Source organism: Genypterus blacodes, unplaced genomic scaffold (assembly GCF_046128005.1).
Source record: "Genypterus blacodes isolate CSIRO-AG114 ecotype Tasmania unplaced genomic scaffold, CSIRO-AGI_Gbla_v1 ptg000156l_1, whole genome shotgun sequence".
NCBI lineage: Eukaryota > Metazoa > Chordata > Actinopteri > Ophidiiformes > Ophidiidae > Genypterus > Genypterus blacodes.
Window position 1 is genome coordinate 5,438,175 of NW_027466957.1, and position 20,028 is coordinate 5,458,202.

The 20,028-nt window shown below is 45.8% G+C and overlaps 3 protein-coding genes across 9 annotated transcripts; 1 reads left to right on the forward strand and 2 right to left on the reverse strand.

Moving 5' to 3' along the window:
* Positions 1 to 1,576: 1,576 nt before the first annotated feature.
* Positions 1,577 to 2,910, reverse strand: LOC143013380 (putative G-protein coupled receptor 173). The gene has a single exon (XM_076166981.1). The coding sequence runs from the start codon at positions 2,908 to 2,910 to the stop codon at positions 1,711 to 1,713; it is 1,200 nt and encodes a 399-aa protein (XP_076023096.1). The 3' UTR covers positions 1,577 to 1,710.
* Positions 2,911 to 7,153: 4,243 nt separating this feature from the next.
* Positions 7,154 to 15,140, reverse strand: LOC143013025 (protein phosphatase 1 regulatory subunit 3A). 4 transcript variants are annotated; one of them, XM_076166443.1, is made up of 5 exons: positions 13,307 to 15,140; positions 10,946 to 10,998; positions 10,775 to 10,860; positions 8,738 to 8,828; positions 8,306 to 8,661 (listed from the first exon to the last, which is right to left on the reverse strand). In XM_076166443.1, exons 1-5 carry the CDS (start codon positions 14,158 to 14,160, stop codon positions 8,441 to 8,443), a joined length of 1,305 nt encoding a protein of 434 aa, XP_076022558.1. In that variant the 5' UTR covers positions 14,161 to 15,140; the 3' UTR covers positions 8,306 to 8,440. The 4 variants fall into 4 exon arrangements, with proteins under 4 accessions (XP_076022556.1, XP_076022555.1, XP_076022558.1 ...); XM_076166441.1 differs by having other exon boundaries at positions 7,154 to 8,828; positions 10,775 to 10,857; XM_076166440.1 differs by having other exon boundaries at positions 7,154 to 8,828.
* A 134-nt stretch (positions 15,141 to 15,274) lies between these two features.
* tspy (testis specific protein Y-linked) lies at positions 15,275 to 19,971 on the forward strand. 4 transcript variants are annotated; one of them, XM_076166445.1, is made up of 8 exons: positions 15,275 to 16,647; positions 16,743 to 16,820; positions 16,910 to 17,021; positions 17,143 to 17,312; positions 17,562 to 17,638; positions 17,918 to 18,093; positions 18,326 to 18,370; positions 18,614 to 19,971. In XM_076166445.1, the coding sequence occupies exons 1-8, from the start codon at positions 15,718 to 15,720 to the stop codon at positions 18,823 to 18,825; spliced, it is 1,800 nt and encodes a 599-aa protein (XP_076022560.1). In that variant the 5' UTR covers positions 15,275 to 15,717; the 3' UTR covers positions 18,826 to 19,971. The 4 variants fall into 4 exon arrangements, with proteins under 4 accessions (XP_076022560.1, XP_076022561.1, XP_076022562.1 ...); XM_076166446.1 differs by having other exon boundaries at positions 17,158 to 17,312; XM_076166447.1 differs by lacking the exon at positions 18,326 to 18,370.
* Positions 19,972 to 20,028: the final 57 nt, after the last annotated feature.

The following is a 20,028-nucleotide window of genomic DNA, read 5'->3' on the forward strand; positions in this document are numbered from 1 at the left end:
TTGGAATCCCCAGTCGTGAATCTATGAAATGCAGTGGAATGCATGCTAATCCAGTATGCTGTGCAAGTGTCACACACATTTAGAAAATCAACTGCACAAATATGCGATTATCTATGCAGGACGTGGGTCAGACATGTTCATTCCATCCATCATAATTTGGAGAGCTGACTTAATGTAGCCTGAGCTCTTCTCCCGCAGCCTAAAACTGGGTGATTTCCACCCCACAACACCACTTAAATGGCTCGGTGACACTAAAATGGTGACGTTTACTGTACGTTAAGGAGAATGTAAGGGGGGCTGGTAACATTCAAGTTTCCTTCAGAGTAAGAGCCACTTCATTTTTCAAACATTACGTATTATTATGAGACCCTAAAAGCATTCTCAAGATCATTTGCAAATAACATCATCAAGTCATTAAATCCCATGGCCTATGTCTGCAATACACAAATGTTTTTTTTTTTATATTATTAATCTGTTCCCTTATTCGTTATCCATCTGGAATTTAAAGTTAGCCTGTACATTGCCCTTATAATCAAACCACATGATCGGATGTGGTAATCCCTCTAAAGAACATGTTTCCATATGATGACTGCTCTATTTTGCATGATTTGAGACTACAAAATGAGGTTGTTTTCATATCGGCTCACGATTACTGGAACCTCTTCTATCATCATCATGTCTCTCTTTCTCCCTCCCTCCCTCCCTCCTTCCCTCCTTCCCTCCCTCCCTCCCTCCCGCCCGCATACACATACACACAAATGCTATATAAAATCGCACAAGCAGGAATATACATTCCTGTACAGTCTATACAATATGAAATCAAGTCATATTTCAAAATAGTGTCATCTGCTTAACATGTATTGTTTAGAAATAAAGGAAAACAGGCAATTTCTATGATACAAATAAACCTGACACGCCCTAAATCAAGTCCAAAAAAATCAAGCATGTTAGGGTCTTGGGTTCACGACAGCTATTTAAATGTATCCAAGGATATTGTGTCCACTTGATATTTTGCAGTCTCCTGTGAATTACATGAAAAGGCGTCCATGGTGGTCTAACGATCCATTCAGACCCTTTGAGTTCCTCCATACGTTTCAAAGTCATTAACAACATTATCAAGAGTCCATACGACATTTCTGCAAGGATTCTCACCGTCCATGTGTGTGTGTGTGTGTGTGTGTGTGTATAAGTGTGTGTGTGTGTGTGTGTGTGTGTGTGTGTGTGTGTGCGTGTGTGTGTGCGTGTGTGTGTGTATACGTGTGTGTGTGTGTTTTCTGTGCCTCAGCTGACACAGAATCAAATTCTCAGTTGAAAGCTCCGGGGCGTGTCCCTCTAAAATAAGGCAACATTATTTTAAAATGGCATCTGTCTCACTTGGATTGGTTGATTGATGATTGTTGTGAACTTTCCTACATATTGAACCATACAGTACATTATCAGAAACACAATCCATTATTGTTACCAGGACTTTTTCATCGCTCCGTTCAAACCTTTTCACCTGAGGGCACTCTGGCAGACATTTTATTTAAATATCAACATTCCTCATAAAATGGCATTGTGCCTGAATTTACTCGCAAACTATCATTTTGTTGTGCAAAACAACAAATCAACCACTGACACGTAACCAAGGTGCATTACATCAGCTGCAGTCTTCAAACGTCCCTTTAAAAACCTGAAACATTCCGTTTATTAAGCTGGTCACTGGTCTGATCACATGATGCAGTAGGCCTCATCCTGGGGCAGATGTTGTTTAGTCCTCCAGTAGGTGGGCAGGTGAGCTCGCAGCACTTTCCTCAGGTCTTCGTTGAGCAAAAGACAGAAGATAGGGTTGACTCCGGCCTGGGCGAAGCTCATCCACACGGTGATGGAAAGGTACCTGTGAGGGATGACGCAGGACTTGACAAACACCCTCCAGAAGCAGGCCACTATGTATGGAGCCCAGAGGACCAGGAACAGCAGAGTGATGGTGTAGAACATCCTGCCCAGCCTCCTCTCTGACCTCACCTCTTCCATCCCCAGGAGCCGTCGGTGTTGGTTGTGTAAATTCTGCCGGATGCCCAACAGAGTGGGTGGCATTGGGCCGCGACCGAACCCTGCGATCCAGTTGGCCGCAGCTTGACCTGTGGCCCCCGGACCGTGGAAGGTCCAGTTCTGGCTGATGGCCGGCACTAACTGGACAGGTTTCATCTTGCGGTGCCTGTACTCAAACAACAGCAGCTTGGCGTAGAAACCGTGGGTGGCCAGGACAACCACAGCCAGCATGAGCATGAAGCCCAGGGTGTCGTTGGTCTTCAGGTAGCGATGTTCAAAAATGCACTGATCCTCATCACGGATGAACTTGTAGGTCCCCACATCAAAGACGGGTGGGAAGGCCATGGCAACGGCCAGAGTCCACACCATGCAAATAATAGCGGCGCAGGTCCAGATGGTCATGCGCTTGGCGTAGAATCGATGGTGGGCGATGGCCAGGTAACGCGTTACAGCCACACAAAACAACATGAAGGCAGCGTGAAAACAGAAGAGCACAGCCATGAACGCCACAACTTTACAACTGAGCGCGCTGTACGTCCAGGCTGAGCTGTTGTGGACAGACACCAGGACAAAGGGGAAGCAGGCAGCCGAGCGGACTGCATCGGCCAGGCACAGGTCCAGGAGGAAGAAGTAGGGGGCCTTGTGTAGTGTCCTGTCTCGCAGGACCAGCAGGGACACCACCAGGTTGCCGACAAGGCTGATGCAGATGATCAAGCCCAAGAAGACCAGCTTAAAGTAGGCAGACACATCTGTGGCCGAGAGTCCTCCGCTGTTGCTGTCGCTGCTGCTGCTGCTGCCGCCTCTTGCCAGTCCACTCTGTGAGGCGAGCACAGCCAGCAGACTGCCAGGGCCGTCGATCGCAAAGGTCTGGTTAGACATTCTTTCACCTTCTGGGGAGAGACGGTTTACGGCCCTTTACAAACACTGCTGGTCCTCCTACTGCCGCTGTGTCCCGCGGCTCTCTCTCTCTCTCTCTCACTCTCTCTCTCTCTCTCTCTCTCTTCTTTACAGGAAGAGGCTGTGAGGATCAATTTCTACATGACAGGCTCATCTCTCCTCTTTGTCCACAACCTGTGAACACATACAAAAAAAACGTGAAGAACAAAATGCCTGACGTGCTTATCAGGTTTCAAACTGTCCACGATGGAGAATCAACCCTGGCTGTGGAAGTGGCCTGTTGGGCAACACAGTGAAAATCTCTGCCTTCCAGTTTCTCTAAGGCTGGGATCAGATCAGCAGCTCTACAGCATGCCAGCTTCTTGGCTCTCTCAGTAATTACCTTGCCCGTTGCTAAGATACAACAGCTCACATACTTTGTGCAAGTGTGGGTGTTTGAGTGAATGCATGGGGGTGTACAGGGGGATGGAGCAGACACACACAGTACAACCGACACTGGGCATGTCTGACAAAACAGAGAGGTTGTTAATGGGCAAACAACATTTATGCTTTGTCTCCGCAGATCTCTGTGACGGTGTGTGTGTGTGTGTGTGTGTGTGTTTGTGTGTGTGTGTGTGTGTGTGTGTGTGTGTGTGTGTGTGTGTGTGTGTGTGTGTGTGTGTGTCTGTCTGTGTGTGTGTGTGTCTGTGTGCATAAAAGAGGAGTGGTGTAATCCGATTCATAGCACATAACAAATATGAAAATACAATCCCAGACAGGCGGCCATTTGGCTTCACCGCAGGCAGGCCCTGTACGTTTAAATGAAGAAGAAACTGTCATTGGATTCATGGTGATGAAGATGATCACCGCTCCTTTTTTTTTTTTTTTTCTTTTTAATGCTGTATGTGACTTGTGATGGAGACAATAGAATATGAACCAACCTCAGCTGCAGCCTGACACAAAAGCCAACTCACATAAGGTAAAGCAGAGAGACATAACTGTGCTTGTCTGGGTGGGCCCCCTCTCTCTCTCTCTCTCTCTCTCTCTCTCTCTCTCTCTCTCTCTCTCTCTCTCTCTCTCTCTCTCTCCCTCTCTCTCTCTCTCTCTATGTAGGCCATGAAACACACACACTGATGTGAGCTGATGATGTTCCTTAAATATATATATTTCCCTCATACATATCTGCCGGGTGCCCCCTTAACAAAAGGCGTTTCACCCGATCAGACAGCTGCCAGGTCTGGACCACATTGACTAAAAGAGGCAAAATAGATGAACAGGTGTCACCATCACCTCCCTGCGTGTGTGTGTGTGTCTATGTGTGTGTGTGTGTGTGTGTGTGTGTGTGTATGTATGTGTGTGTGTTACAGAGAGAGAGAGAGATCCTACCTTTCATCCATTTTTTTCCATCCGTTCTTCTTTCAAATAAAACAAAGAGCCAAACAAATGATCCCAAGTCTCGTTGTCTCCCCCTTGTTGGTTACATGGAGGGAGCAAACACACCGCGCAGCCCCATCATGTTCCTTCTCTCTGTGCTGTCAGGGCTCAAACAACACCTGTTATGCATAAATCCATCGCCGGCGAGCGAATCGAATCGAATCGGGGGGCGACATATGATCAACACATCACATGAAAGGGGGGCCGCCTAATAATCAACAGCTGATCAAAGAATGTCGGGGATGTACATGAAAAATAAATAAAAATCCACCCTTCCCTTCCAGAGGAGACGAACGACTGTGTGTGTGTGTGCTGTGTGTGTGTGTGTGTGTGTGCTGTGTGTGTGTGTGTGCGCGCGCGCGCGCGCGCGTGTGTCTTCGTTCGTTTTTTGTCTGAATATCATCCGACAAAAACAGATTTTATGTTGCAGCGCTGCCGGAGACGGATCGCCATCATCTATAGAAAGAAACGCATTAAAGGGGCAAAGAATAAGAAGTCAAACGTCTCGATGTATGTGCTCCTATATCCAAATGATGTCAGATTTTCAATGCATGTAATAACCCACCCACAGACGGCAGAGAGGAGGAAACAGATCGCGCATCCCCGTAATGAATCGTGCTGGCATGTCGGCTATGTTGGCTAGTGGCACCAGAACGATCATCATCAGTCCACACAGGCGACACACTCGACACGTTCCTTTCCCCCATTTCTTATGATATTTAAAGTCAAAATCGTGATTTATTTACCCCGATCCGTGATTTGCAGTCTTTGTTATGCTGCCCGGGCGAAGGTGGGCTACATCCTAACAACAGTCCACAGTACGAGCCACCGTGACGGGATGAATACATTTCTCTCTTTTCTTTTTTTTCTTCTTCTTTTTTTTTTGGTTGGTAGAAATCCCGGCCGATGTCACGACAGATTCACATCGTCAAAACGATGTGAGGGGTGGGAAAAACAAACAAATAAATAAACGAAAAGACGTCGACGAGGAGGAGTGAAGATAGCGCGCATGGATCGGGCGAATTATTCCTAAAATATTCCCAATTATGGCTGCTAGCGAGGAGGGGAGCTCGCGCATCAGCGGAACATGTCGGTTTTGTTCGGAGAGAGAGAGAGAGGAAGAGGAGAGAGACACAGAAAGAGAGAGAGGGGAGGGAGGGGGAGAAAGAGAGATGGATAGAGAATACAGTGGGCCATGACTTTTTATTCCGATGGCCCTGAAGGCATCATGTGGGCTGATCTGCACCCACAGTAACACATTATGGTCCTTTGCACTCCACATAAAGGCCCCACAGCAGACCTGGAGAACAGGAGACTTGGGGTCCTTTTTCAAAATAAAGTGCTGCTTTGAGGGCTTCTGTGGTCCTCCTCCAGCTGTGGGCCCCCTCCAGCTGTGGGCCCCATCCAGCTGTGGGCCTCCTCCAGCTGTGGGTCCCCTCCAGCTGTGGGCCCCCTCCAGCTGTGGGCCTCCTCCAGCTGTTCCCTGGTATCACCATCACGCTTTTCAATTCATTGTCCATCTATTACCCAGAGAATAATGAAAAATATTTGCTGGATTTCACGACTCACCCTTTTAAGCCCAGTGCCAGCAGGCTCGAAGGCGGTTAAAGAGGTTATTTAAACATTCATTCTCCACACTAAAATCATCCCGACAGGATCAACTAATGAATGCTTAAGGTTTTCCCCATTTTGCATGATTTTTGAAGGAGCTCAAATGAACATCAGAGCTTCGTTTGCTGGTTTCCTGGTTTCCTTCCAGAGTGGGATTGTCCTCCAGGCTTGTTGCTCCCTGAAGGTTCCCATTTACATTATGAGACCTTGACAGCATCTCCGGGGGAACATTCCCTGGACTCTTCCATATTGTAAGGTGGTGAATTCCCTACTAAAGCTCTGATGGATGTTCCCTGGATGTTTGTATTTGGTTGTATAAGAGTCGCTCCAGTAAAAAGCAGCTGAAACACTCCAGGAGCAGGTTTGAGACCAACACTAACCAATTTTCACAGCTTATTTTGATAATAACTGACCCAGATTAAGTCAATAAACATCCGCAGAGTTTGGCCGGTGCCTCCTCTTCCATATAAATGCCATTTTAAAAGAGGTGTTTGAAGGATGACAAGATGTATCCAGTGGATTAGTGTGGATTTTGCTGTCAAGCGTGTTACACCAGACTTGCGGATGTTGCTACAGCTCATATTGAACCAGATTCACATCCAACAGCAGGTTTGAACAAGCACGACCACGCGTGTTGCTCGATAGTCGTATCACGGCAGAGTTTGACTTTCAGCGAATGTCCATCTAAGAATTCACAATGTTTTTTTTCCACATCTGCCTACATTTTTAATACATTCCGCTCTCAAGCTATGTGCTCCACACACAAATTAATCTCTCCTGCCATCCCCCCATCCCCCCCCCCCCCACCCCCCAGTCGTGGCCTTTGAAACACATTTCCTGTGATTATATTTGTTTTAAGACCGAATCCAAAACTCAAATATAATCCAAAGGGTACCTGACACCTGAGGACTGACAGATGGGATTGAGAGTTTGAACGTTGCATTTCTCATTTCGACTTACAGTAGACGTAAGATTCAGTGGCTTCAAACACTGATCTTCAGTTACAATGGACGTGTGTGCTGTGCTATGACACCGTGACTTCAGCGCAATGCGTGACCTTTGCCTTATATATGCAGCTCATGTTGCACTCTGTGTACTTCCAAAGACGAACATGTTGCAGAGACAAACAGGCTCTTGACTCTGATGTTATTTCTGCAGGGTGCACAAAATAAGGACACACAAATATGCAGACACAGAGTGGTAAAGGTTAGCAGGCTGTGTTTTAATACACCGCAAAGTGATCACTTCAAACATGTCACATCATGGGTTCAGTCTGTGTGTGAGTGTTTGGTTAAGTACTGCTACAGAATCTGACTTTGTGCAACAAAGCTATGAATGAACGGGGAGGAGAATTGCGGCCGGATATGTGGCAACGGAACCGGAAGACTAAATTAAGCAGGAGGTGCAGTATTTGCAGGTGATTAATACCAGGTAATAATGTTCAGGCAACCATCAAGGTCGTCATGGTAATCACTTTGAAAACATCCAGGTGAAATGATGAGCGTGATTTGCTTTTACATTTAGTCGACGCTGCTCCATTTGCACCGCTACAGTAACATTTTTATCCTTAACTACAGATAAAATATCACATTCACAGAAGTAACATTCATGGCAGTGTGGTTAGACTTCATGACATTGTTATGACATCGACACATTTTCACACAAAACACTGACTGTAATGTGGCATTAAGTGAATATATCAGAATATAACACAGAAGCTCACAAATTACACAATTTGACAAGAAACCAGTAAGAACTGCACGACACCAGGAGACTTTAGAACATTTGACTGCACACTATTTTATTCATTTATATACCAATTGCTTTTTTCTCTGTTAAAAATACAAAGCTACGTTTGTGTGGGTGAAGATGTGCACCAGTCTAAACAGTCACACAGTGTTTGTACACGTAAACCACAAATACAACAGGAGCTGCGTGTTTCTCAAATGTTGGCTCCTTTTTGAAATGAGAGAAAGGCACTTAAACTATGATAAAGCTGATCAGTGAGCGGGTTAGAAACGGAGCAGGACCAAAAATAGTCCGATGAGGAAGAGGGCTCTGGGTTCCTGCAGCGCTATGGAGACGGTGACGACTCCACTTAGGAAGACGATGGATGGGATCAAAAGCAACTCTGCGTCACGTTCAGACTGCGGGCTTGATGGCTTGGCGGGTAGATTCTCTAACAATGTGTCTGGGGAAACGCGGCGGTAGTCTTCCTCCTCTTTCCTGTCTGGGATTGAGGGGAGAGCCGAGTTCGCCCCAGTGCCCCTCGCCCTCGCTGAGGTGTTTTCCGTGGGTGCGGCTGATGGTTGAGCTTGGCCTTCTGCTCCCGGAGGTGCCTGCTGCTCTCCGGCAGCAGACAACGCACGTTCCTCATCTGTGGAATCTTGTGATAACCTCCCAGCGAGTTCGCCCGAGCCCTCAAAGGAGGAGAGATCAGGATCTGAGACAGGGAGCTCGAGAGAAGAGGGACCGGCTGGGCTGTGGGTCAATCCGTCCTCTTCTGTCGGCCACAGGTTCGACTCTGTGGTTGGAAACTGGACGCAATGAGGGATTTCCTCCCCCTCTCCCTGGTGGCTGTCTGATCTCCTGGTCTCTTGCAGGAGGGAGGAATCAGACAGAAGGGCAGAGGGGCTACTATCTTTGGACTGCTCTGATATTTGGTGGAGTCTGGGCAAAAGCTGTGACTTATTTGTCTGGACTGATTCGCTGGCACAGTGTACAAAGGATGAATCATCATTAGTTTGCAATGTCGTTTCGGAAGACATACACGGGGATTGTTCACCTGGGGATGAGGTTTGAACGGACAGTGTGCTATCAGCAGATGGAAGCTCTTGGCCGGGTGGGACGACGGGACCAGACGGGTGAACTGCAATCTGTTAAAGTAAAACAGTGAGACAATATTGACAGCTAGGAGAGAGTAGAGACAAAAGGAAAGGTTTGGTTGTCCATATTAACATGGCACACAGAGAGAAGAAAAGCATTGACTGCATACTAATGCTTTTCTGTGAAATAGATTCCATGCTGACATTGTAATTGTTGGGAAATGCAAACCAATTAGGAGCAGTGTAATGGGATTAGCTGTCACTTTTTCAGAAAACTTTGGCCAAAATGCAAGATGTAATGTTTTGACTTCTCCTAAAAAATGATGTAATGAGATAGTCTGAGGGAAAACAAGAACGTCTTTAATCTCCAACCGCAGGGTGTGTAGTAGGACGGCATCCAAGGGAGAAGAAAATTAAGATAGTTAGATTATTCTGAACTTATTTACATGAGGATTCAATAGGAACGTTGAAAGGTGCTGCTCCAGTATCTTTCACACACATATACACATGACCACATACAGTATAAAACTCTACATCACAACCTCCTGAGACCCAGAGGTTTATTTTGTATAAACTTTTAAATCTTCCTGGCTATTTGGGACCCAATCATTTTTTTTAACACAACAATCTGTCAAATGTACTTCATATCAACACAGTGAAGAGTAAAGAGTTTATTTCTGTCTGCTATTTGCTAAATGTCCGGACATGAGGACAACAGGTTTAAGGGAGGGAAGAAAAAAATTAAATGTCCACATATGAGGACCCAGGGTCTCAGGAGTATAAAACAAGCAAATAATACAGAAAATAAAACATATATATATATATATATATATATATAAATAAACATACATATATATATACACATCACAATATTAAATGAAAAGACAGACAACAAACATAGACTCGGCGATAACCAGCAAGACACATGAGACACAAAAGTGAACAGGACTTGGATAGGAAATGTGCAGAGGCGTTAGGTTGTGTAGCCTTAAACATAAACTTGTTTATCTCCAGACTGCACCTTTAGAATGACCTGAGATCTGCACACTTTGACTCTCTGTGTACATCTCACACAAACCATATCTACTGAGAAATGATTCAAAGGAAGAAAAAGAGTGAGAAGGTAGAGCCGAATCATACCTGTGCTGATTGTAAAGTTTGAATACTCAATTCTTGACTACTTGATTACTAGAATACAATTCTTGAAGTATACTGGATGCCAGTAAGGAACACATGGCTTCTGATATTGCTGCGTGAACATACTGTCAGCAGAACCAAGTACTGTAAGAGTACAGTGAATTTGTGCAAAACTAAAGAGTGCGGCCAAACAAAACAGACAAACTGAAAAGACCACCTTTACACCAAAACCATTCATCAGAATCACACCAAAGAACAATTCAAAAGCAAATACCAATTCAATACAACACCTTGACAAGAAATGAAACATCACGATCAACGATGTAAACATACAGAGAACTCGGCGGTTGTGAATGATTGTTAGTCACTGGACTCGTTGAAAAAATTGAAAAAGACTTTTAAAAAAACACAAAATTAAACAAAAACGTCACAAACATGCATCACCAGAAGAACACGAAGCTGGACCAAGCAAACCGAATACTCGTGCTACAGTGAGACGCAAGACGTTACCTAAGTTGTTGCTGAAGCTTCAATGAGCTGTGAACAATATAAACAACCAAGCCAATGATGATAAGCTGTCAAAAGGTTGAATGAAAGTATATGTTGGTTATGTTTCATTAGAGTCATGACTCGCTTAAATGGATAAAGCACTTAGTCTGCTTACCTGTTAAATGTGATTGTGTCAACAAGTGCATGCAAATGTTGATAGTTTAGACATAATCCAACAGGTAATTTGCTAAATGTGTGTTCTCCACTGGCAATAAGGCAAAGCTGACTCAGTGGATTACATCAACATCTCCTGGTTATACAAAGCCGCTGATCAAACCTCCATTACTTAAAAGAGAATCCCTCCTTCTTACCTCTAAGTCCATCTCCGGGTGAAAGACGACCGGGCAGATCACTGTGGGTCGGAAGAGCTCCGGCTTGGAGTTCCCCACCTCCTCTGCTAATGGAAAAGAGGTAAAGATGTTAGTTTGTTGAGTGCTGGCTAGAGAAAAGGCAGCGACTTTACTTTACAGGACTGTGTGTACCTTCATCTTCGAATGCGTCATCATCATCATCATCATCAAAATCATTGTTCATGCTGAAAGCGAGGAGAGGTTTGAGTTAGAAGACAGTAGATAAAGGACAAAACCTGTCAAAGGTACATTCACACACAACTCTACCTTTGTTGATTTGTAGCCACATTTAGTATTTCGGAAAGATGTCATGATGCAAAGGCAAAATCTGAATCACACAGTTCAGTCTTTCAGGTTTATAATAAAAGTGAATCCCTTTGCGAACACAATTCATGTCTCCACCAATACAAATCAATACTGGTAGAAGTTGATAATAACATAACATCCTTAGCCCTCTGTTAGTTTGCTGATGCTGTTTACTTGCTGCAGGACATCTTAGTAGCATGGCCAGCTGCCCATTCTGCCTTTGGTCTGCTTCTGCCCAGAGGCTTCAGTGATGATCCAACCCTGCCAGGTGACATAGCTGGCGAGGTGGCACATTACTCATTGACAGGTATGGGCAGCGTAGATGATGCATTAAAAGTAACGGTTTGAATATCCTGACGACAGTAACGACGACAGCGAGACATGAGCCCGATAATCTGGGCCCGATGGCACACGACCACATCCTGCTAACAGCCAAGACAGATACATAAGAGAGTTGATCAAACGTATCCATGACGCATTTTAAATTATCTTCTGAATGGTGACGCAGTAAAGTGCTTCAATATGAACGGCTTTCTATTCAAAGAGAGGGTCGGGGACATGTGACCAGCATTACGCAAATAGAGTGAGTGGAGCTGATACTCCTGATGCAGAGTCCAACTTTGTGCAGATACATATCACATCTATGATTACGATTTGGTTAAGCGTGTATTTGAAGGTTTTGTTGTGATGAGTGGTATCTTTGCGTGCAGGTTTGTGCGAATTCTGACTTATATTTGAGTCGGATCTGGTCCTGAATGACTCAGCAGTGAATGAATGGGGGGGAACAAAACACTAAGATAAAAACTCAACCACGTCATCCAGGCAGAAGGCAGCGAAATATAGAAACTCTTTGTTCCTGTACTGCAGTGTGGCTCCTGTTACTCAGCATGAGGTGAGTACATCCTGGCAACATCAACTAAAGCGCTCAGCACTGAAGCACTATTTAAGAATCCCTAGTTAAAACAATCATCCACACATAATTGATTCTTTTCTACCCCATAGTTACCTTTCCTATCACAGATGTGCACCGTTAATGTGTTCAAATCCAATTATCAGTTAACTTCCAGGCCCCTAGTGACTGTGAGATGGTTGCTATGGTGGTGCGGGTACAGTCTCTGCTCCCCAAACTCCTCTTTTTCAATCAGTGACTCATCCATCCCCTAACAGCCCATCTGGGCCCTTCCTATTTTCAAAGAGCTATGGAGGAGTGAAGACCTACATGACAACTAGATCAGTTTATATCCTGCACCCTTGGGCAGCCGTTTCCTTTTATGGCTCTTATCAGCTTGAGGGACTTTTCTTCGGTGTCTCCTGTGTGACTGTGCATTGTGAGATTTTTCAAGTGCTTTTATGTTGACGCTGCAATACCTCAGCAATTAAAATCTTCCTCTAAGGGATGAATTGGACATTAATTAAAGGAGGAAGATAGGGTTTGGTGTGCCACACCGCTCATGGGAAAAGGGCCAATGTAGTCCATGGAAATTACATTGGTCTGATGTCAGCTTTGGTTCCCCGATGCCTCTGATAGAAAAGGTCAGAGGTACACTTTACTGCAGCGAAACGCCAGGGCTGAAAATGACACCTGCCCTTTGCCTATTTTGATCGTCCTCAAACACCACTGGATGATTGGCATTCTGAGGGTGTGTGTACACTTTCCAAATCACATGCACAGTATGCCCCCAAAAACTATTTACATAAAGACAGTTTGTCCTGCAAATCTAGGCACCGCATGATGCTGATACTGCAAACTCTTTCTGTAAGTAGGTAGCTTCAGTATTCACACATTATGCCACATGAGTATAACTGCTGTACTTTATACTCAGGTTCTTACTATGCCCAAGGCAGTCTAAAGGCAGAGCCACTGAGTGAAGCTCAATGCTTATTCCAGCCTGGCAACCTGGTTGTGATTGGCTGTTTACTGGGCCAAGTCCAGTGCGTTTGTGATTTCTTGTGACATAGTTGGTTTTGAAAGACCCATGTGGATTCTGCACTAAAAGCGATTCAGAAATGATTGAACTTTGATGAACTCTTATTTTCTCTTCCATCAGACGGATCGAAGACTAGAAAAGCAAAGCTGCTTTTGTAGATTGAGGTTCAACCACCTCAACAATCTGTGGTCAGAGGTCAAATCCCTGCTCTGTTTGACCAGAGAAAAAACACACACACACACACACACAATAGATTTACCTGTAATCCTTTTGAGGTTTCAGAATACCTCTTACTTGTTGCAGGTCGGTGTCTGTTCGAGCTGCATCATCCTCATAGGAGAGGAGCAGAGTTACCACATAATTCATATGGGAGTTATTGCACCAATAATCGCCATCATTGGTTTCATAACGAACCACAAACTCAATGCGAGAGCCATGTGTGGTGTACGGTGGTGCAAAAGACAACTTGAAGAAGAACTTATCAGTGTCTCCGTCATGGGATCCCTGAACATATTGAGCTGGGTGATCAAAGTAAGTGACCCAGCTGTCCATGGTGGATCGGATGTAGACTGCTTTGTGGAAGGAGATGTTCAGGACTCGGATGATCCCCGTAAAAGCAAGTGGCTCGTTCTCTGCGGGCATCAGCTGCTCGACCTCCAGTTTATTGGCGTGCACGGCCTGCATCAGAGCACCGCCGGTGGACGCAATGAACTCTGGTTGCACGCAATAGGTCGGTTGTCGCACCGGCTTTCGGTACTTCGCCTCCTCTTCCTCCCACCTCGTTCTGTCCTCTTCCTCGTCCGAATCGAACGCGACGAATTCCTTCACATCCGCCAGATCTCCACCTGTTAAGTCGGCGAATGACACTTTCTTCCCGGCGGACAGCGTGGCGTGGATCTGCATGTACTCGGCGGTCTCGTCGTGGATTGACTGACCTCGCTTTCTGGGCACCGGGGAGCATCTCGGGATGAGACGCACGGCCTGGCTGTCATCATCGTTCTCGTCCTCATCCTCGTCGTCCACGGCGGACCTGTCCTCCGCGTCATCGGCTGACTTGCTCGATTTAATCGTGGTAAAAAGCCCGCTTTGGCTCGGTATGGCTAAGAAAGACATGGCTACAGCTGCTCAATGTGGAAGCGCCGAAAAGAGAACATATGGCGTCTCCAAAGATACTCCACAACACGCTTGATTCGCACAGCTGTGGCCTGTGTGAGGATCCAGCGTTGTTCCCGGCGTTACGCACACAACCTCCCCCCCTGGTCAACGTGCGCCGTTAAATGTCACCCATGGAACCCTCGTCCCTCCTGTCAGCCCTTGTGATAGTGTATCCCTCCGCTCTGCATGACATTATGCATCATACTTTGGCTGATGTTGCAGAGGGGAGCAGCGTCTAATTTTAGCGCTGACCTGCCGGGCACTCCATACCCCAAATTTGTGTTTTAAATTGGTATAATCCTGCTTCTCCCCCCCTCCCTTGTTCCGTTTGGTTCGGACTGGATACACGCCTACTGTTTTAAATGTGGGTTTTAAATATAACACTTGTAGTAAAATATAGCGCAGCTGCCACCGCAGGCACCGTTAGTTTTGACTAGTTTGACTTGAGCTGTTTATCTATCATTATTTGTAGTTACCATTGTAATGATGAGTGGGGGAAATAAATACATATAATAATACATACAGCAGCAAATATTATTTTCTTATTTGTGTTATTTTTCACTCGACTGATGCGTAAAAAATGATACCTAATATTTCTCTTGCATCCCCTTTGTGTTTATGGGTTTGCCTCTTTTTAAAAAATTATTCTACCCTTAATGCACCACATAAATTCAGATTATGCAAGCACTTTATACAATAAAAGGCTTAACAAGCCAACGCGTGTGTTTGCACTCTGTCTCCATGGATTCAAACTCACAGGACGTGTTAAGTACTGGGCCTTTATAAATAATAATTGGCTACCTTGTACCGTCTGTTTGACTTCGATTCCTCAATCCTTCGGTTCGTGTTAGCGTGAAAACATAATTTTCCTGCTACATTTCCATACATCATTCGCTCAGTTTGTCGTTGTTCTCTTCTATTTTCTTGCTATCTCAGAAGAAGCTCGTTGCGCCTTTGCACGCTACGCAGTTACACTCGGGCGGAAAGCGCTCGTGCAAACACACCCTTGTTCCTGATTGGTGCAGATCTTTGAGCGCGCCGTGCTACAGCCAATTAGACGATTGTTTTTCTATCACGTCGCAGCGCGGACAGCGAGCTAAAGGAGAGGGCAAATATAAACTAATATAAAGCGTACGGAGTGAAGCTAACACGGCGTGGGACGAAGCTTTTAACAACGCGACAGACTCTTACATATTTGGGTTTAACGGGAGAAAATGTTGAACGGCCATAATTGAGAGGACACGCGAAATGGGTAACATTAGCTAACTAACGTTAGCTGTTTGTGGCTACTAATCTTAGCAATATCCCGCTAATTATTGCACTAGGCCGCGGAACATTGGCGATCTGTTTCCCGTTCCAGCTTCTGTGGTGATGAATGTTGGACAATAATACGAGGCAGAAAACCGCAACGGCTAACTGTTTATCTCAGCGACATCTACTCGGTTCTATTGAGGTAATACTTAAGCTACTTAAGCTAGCGGGCTACCTAGCCTGTTAGCAATTCGACTAGCTAGAATGAGTGAGGTGACAGACCGCAAACAGTCCGCGGACTCTGCGACGAGGAAACGCTGTTCATCACCAGAGCGGGAAGAGAGCAGGACGGTCCCCAACAAGTCTACGAAAGTAAGCAGCGTCCACTCGGCTTCTCTGAGTCACAAAAACAGCGAAGCGGAGAGTAAGGAGAGCGAGACCGGGGCTAAGGTGGGAGAACCGACCGCTATGTCCTCGGTGAAGAGTTCAGGCGGCAGCGAGAGCACCGGTGCGCCACCTGTCAACAACAACAACTCCACCTGTGCTGACGGTCACGGAGCAAGAGAGGCGGATAAGCCCCAGTCTTCAGGTGCGCAGGAGGGGAGGAAAGCTGCGGGGCGGAGGGAGCAGTGTCCCTCCACGTCACTGGATCAGTCGGACTCAGCAGCTATAGCAGCGGCTGAAGCACTCGCCAGTCTTACGGGACGCGACGGGGAAGGCGGCGCAGAGACTCCTTGTTCATCTGACAAAGCCAAACAGGTAAAACAGTTCAGCAAATTAAAACAACGAGGGAGTCAGCAGTCTTCTAAAGCGAGCTCCAAAACCCACGCAGCTGCAGCAGACAGCTCCACATCTGTGCGCAGTGTTGACAAAGAAGACGTAGATGATGTGCCAGATGCAGAGGAGGGTGATGATTCCTTACCAGGATCTTCGTCCACGCCCAGTTCCTCCTTTCCGTCAGACAACGAGGACAACGACGACGGCGAATGTGCCATAGTCTCGGTGAAGATGGCACCGGAGATTAGACAGTCGGTGGCTCTCCTGGCGCAGGTGCAGATGAGGCTGGAAGCTCTGGAGAAGAAGAGCACTCGGCTTCATCAACGGCTGGAGCTGAAGATGAGTCGACAGAGACGTCCGCATCTGGACCAGCGCAGCTCCATCACCAAAACCATCCCTGGCTTCTGGGTGACTGCAGTATCCTTACATGATGAAACATCTATCTCACACACACAAACACACACACCTTTCCATGCGAGTCACTGCATCTGTCCTTGACCTCTGTGTGCCAGTTGTTGAACCACCCTCATCTCTCGGCTCACATCGACGAGACCGATGAAGACGCTCTCAGCTACATGACTGATCTCGAGGTAGAAGATTTGGAAGAAATGTTATTCTTGCGATGTGTGTGTGTGTGTTGTTAACATAAAGTGGTTCCCTTCCTTGTTGTGTCGCTCAGATCGAGTCTTTCAAGAATAACAAGCTGGGCTACAGGATCCGCTTCCACTTCAGACGGAACCCGTACTTCCAGAACAACATCATCATGAAGGAGCTCCACCTGGGGATGGGAGGTGAGGACCACCTGGGCTCATATTCACATATAAAAGAGAGCTCATATCCCGGCTGTTGTATTGGATTGTGCAGGTGTCTCATAAAGTGGCGCGGCTGTTTAAATTCAATACGTTCTAATAGATGACCCTGTCTCAGGATCGCCCGTGTCCTTCTCCAACCCCATCCTGTGGCACCGGGGACAGAACCTGACGGCTCTCAGCGAACCCAGGAAGACGGTGCGCGGCGTTTACCAAACGTTTTTCAACTGGTTCAGTGACCATAGCAACCCAGGGCAAGATGATGTTGCACAGGTGAGGCTCACTGCACCCACCTACACACACACACACACACACACACACACACACACACACACACACACACACACACACACAAGCACAAGTCATAAAAGTAGCACGTGTGTATGAGAATGTATTCATAGCCACAGGCACATGTTGAATTACAATAAAGTACTTTGAGCACACATTGAAAATAAAGTGTGTGTGTGTGTGTGTTTATGTGTGTGTGTGTGTGTGTGTGTGTGTGTGTGTGTGTGTTTGTAGATAATGAAGGATGACCTGTACAGGGACCCTCTGAGATACTACCTCACTCCACTCTGGGAACCACGGGAGAACGGAAGGTACAGCAGACACGCCCTCATACCCTCATGTCCTCCATGTGTGTCAGACTGCAGACAGATAGTGTGTGTGATGTGTAATCATCAGCTGACAAAGCGCTCATTAAGTTACACCGTCTAGAAGCGCTCATGCCCTCAGGACTCTGAAATTATAGTGTGACAATTTAACTGTTTCCTGAGTTTTGTTGCGGCTGCTTGAGACCAGGTGGGATGCATACTGAGCCAATGATTGTTCAGTCATCACTGTGTGTGTGTTGTGTGTGTGTGTGTGTCTTTCTTTAGTGGTGCCAGCGGGCCTAGAACTGCTGACAACAGTAACGGAGACGAGTGTGTGGTCATCTCCGACTCTGATGACGACCAGGAGACCGAAGAGGCCGGACACGAGCAGAGAAAGGAGGAGGAGGACGAGGATGAAGAGGAGGAGGAAGAGGAGGAGGAAGACAAGGCGCCTAGTGCTGGTTAGTAAGAAGCAATAGCTAGCTTTCAACCCTCATGATCATACAGATTAGATCACACTTTAGACCTCAGACTAGATTCTGTTTCTTTTAGAATGGGTGTGTGTGTATGTTTCTCAAACGGAGAGGCCGGCGGCCCGTCAGTGCCGAGCTCAGTGCTTTGTGTTGTCGCTGCAATATCAATGACTGAGTAATGCAGGTTGAACTGAATAGACAGGAAATATGTCCTCCTCAGATGAGAGCCCAGAGGAGGAGGAAGGTGGAGAAATAGTGATTGACGGTAAGACATCATTCCTAACCGCAGTGTTGCAAATTCACCATTATTCCTGAGCTTGGGGACTCTTGGGTGTCAGCTCAACTTGTGTTTCGCTTCTTCCCGTCTCTTGATTCTAAAGTGTTTATTTGACAATCCGGCCTTCTTTTTTATTTATTTTTTTGCAATAACATCACTGTGTGCGTTCGTTGCAGTCATACGAAGAAAGATCCTTTTTTTAAAAAAAACCCGCTTCATTCTTGCCTGTAGGCTCCGATGACAGTGACCAGGACGCCCAAGAGGAAGAGGAGGAGGAGGAGGAGGAGGAAGAAGAGGAGCAGGAAGACGTGGAGTCGTTTGGGGAGAAGGATGACGAGGTCTACGTGGAGGAACGAGGGGAGTCATCACGGCGCCAGAGGGCAAGAGACGAGGAGGATGAAGACGACATCGAGGTCGACGAGGAGTTCAAAAGCAAAGATTAGATCTCTGTATGTCAATACGTTTTGTGCATGGAATCACCTGTTGCTTTCTACCGAATATACATGACATCATTTGAAAGTGAGAGTTATGTATGATGATAATTATGCCGAGGCAACGTGTTTCCCTGCGTTTTATACCGTCTGTGCTGCGTAACCCCATCATGACCTCCCACCCACATTTTGGAAACTGTTTTTTAACCACACACACACACACACACACGCCTGAGCATACGAAGCAACACAGTACGAATGGTGTTCCTCTAAGGGAGGAAAGGATAGGAAGATGACTCCACTCATTGGCATTATCAGTGCTCGTTTTACGATCCAACGCACACAAGAAAACAAACGCGAAAATTAAGCGACAGTACGTTTCAGACGCACAACGTACTGAACCAAATTATGTTCTCAGGGATGATCGTAGTGGTAGTTTTGTCACGCAAAACAGTGATTTGGGGACGTTTTCCTTCTGCTTCTTGTCAAAGTGTAACTCTACTGTAGTAAATTGAAACAGATATTGTTTGATGTGTATCGTGTGTTTCCTCCTCCTCCGTCATCTCTTCAGTCCACACACCAACCTTTGACAGTTTTGTAAGCCGGCTCTGTTTCAATTAGTTTTAGTGTTCTGGCTATGTTTCAACATTTTTGTATCATGTTCCAGCTACAGTATATTCTATCCTTTCTAGTTTATAACTTAATGCTTTGGATTTTGTGATTTGTTTTTTTTGTTTTTTTTAATAAGTGTATTTATTACATTGTTTTGTACACATTCTTCACATTAAGGCTTGTCTGTGAGCATGAACCATAGGACAGATTGATTTCATTAGTTACATGCAGTGCTATCTATGTAGGGGACATCTTTGCTGTGCAGTGTCAGTAATTCAATTCACAGCAATATTATGGGGCACATTGTAACAAAGATAGTATTTGTATTTACTCTTGGACGAGACTTTAGGCGTGTGGATAGATTTATCCAATAATCTTTACAAACACATGAGCAGAAAGTTATATTTTGTGTGCTGCATTTTATAGAACACTGTAGTTTAAAAATACCTACCGATTTCTTGCTTTGTTTAATTTGCTTAAAGATGTAAATCCTGTTTACCTTTTGACCTAATAAATAGGCAGTTGTTTCTGTCTGTTGTGCTTTTACATGGCGGCGTCACTTCAGTCACGCAGCGTTTTGAAATTCCACAAGGTGGCAGTGTA

Coding starts and splice junctions, on each gene's coding strand:
- LOC143013380 (XM_076166981.1), bottom strand. CDS start 2,910: ATGTCTAACCAGACCTTTGCGATCGACGGCCCTGGCAGTCTGCTGGCT.
- tspy (XM_076166445.1), top strand. CDS start 15,718: ATGAGTGAGGTGACAGACCGCAAACAGTCCGCGGACTCTGCGACGAGG. Junction 16,821..16,909: donor GCTACATGACTGATCTCGAG/GTAGAAGATTTG, acceptor TGTGTCGCTCAG/ATCGAGTCTTTCAAGAATAA. Junction 17,313..17,561: donor GGCAAGATGATGTTGCACAG/GTGAGGCTCACT, acceptor GTGTGTTTGTAG/ATAATGAAGGATGACCTGTA.
- LOC143013025 (XM_076166440.1), bottom strand. CDS start 14,160: ATGTCTTTCTTAGCCATACCGAGCCAAAGCGGGCTTTTTACCACGATT. Junction 10,999..13,306: donor AAACCTCAAAAGGATTACAG/GTAAATCTATTG, acceptor CCTCGCTTTCAG/CATGAACAATGATTTTGATG. Junction 8,829..10,774: donor ACCCGGAGATGGACTTAGAG/GTAAGAAGGAGG, acceptor TTACTTTAACAG/ATTGCAGTTCACCCGTCTGG.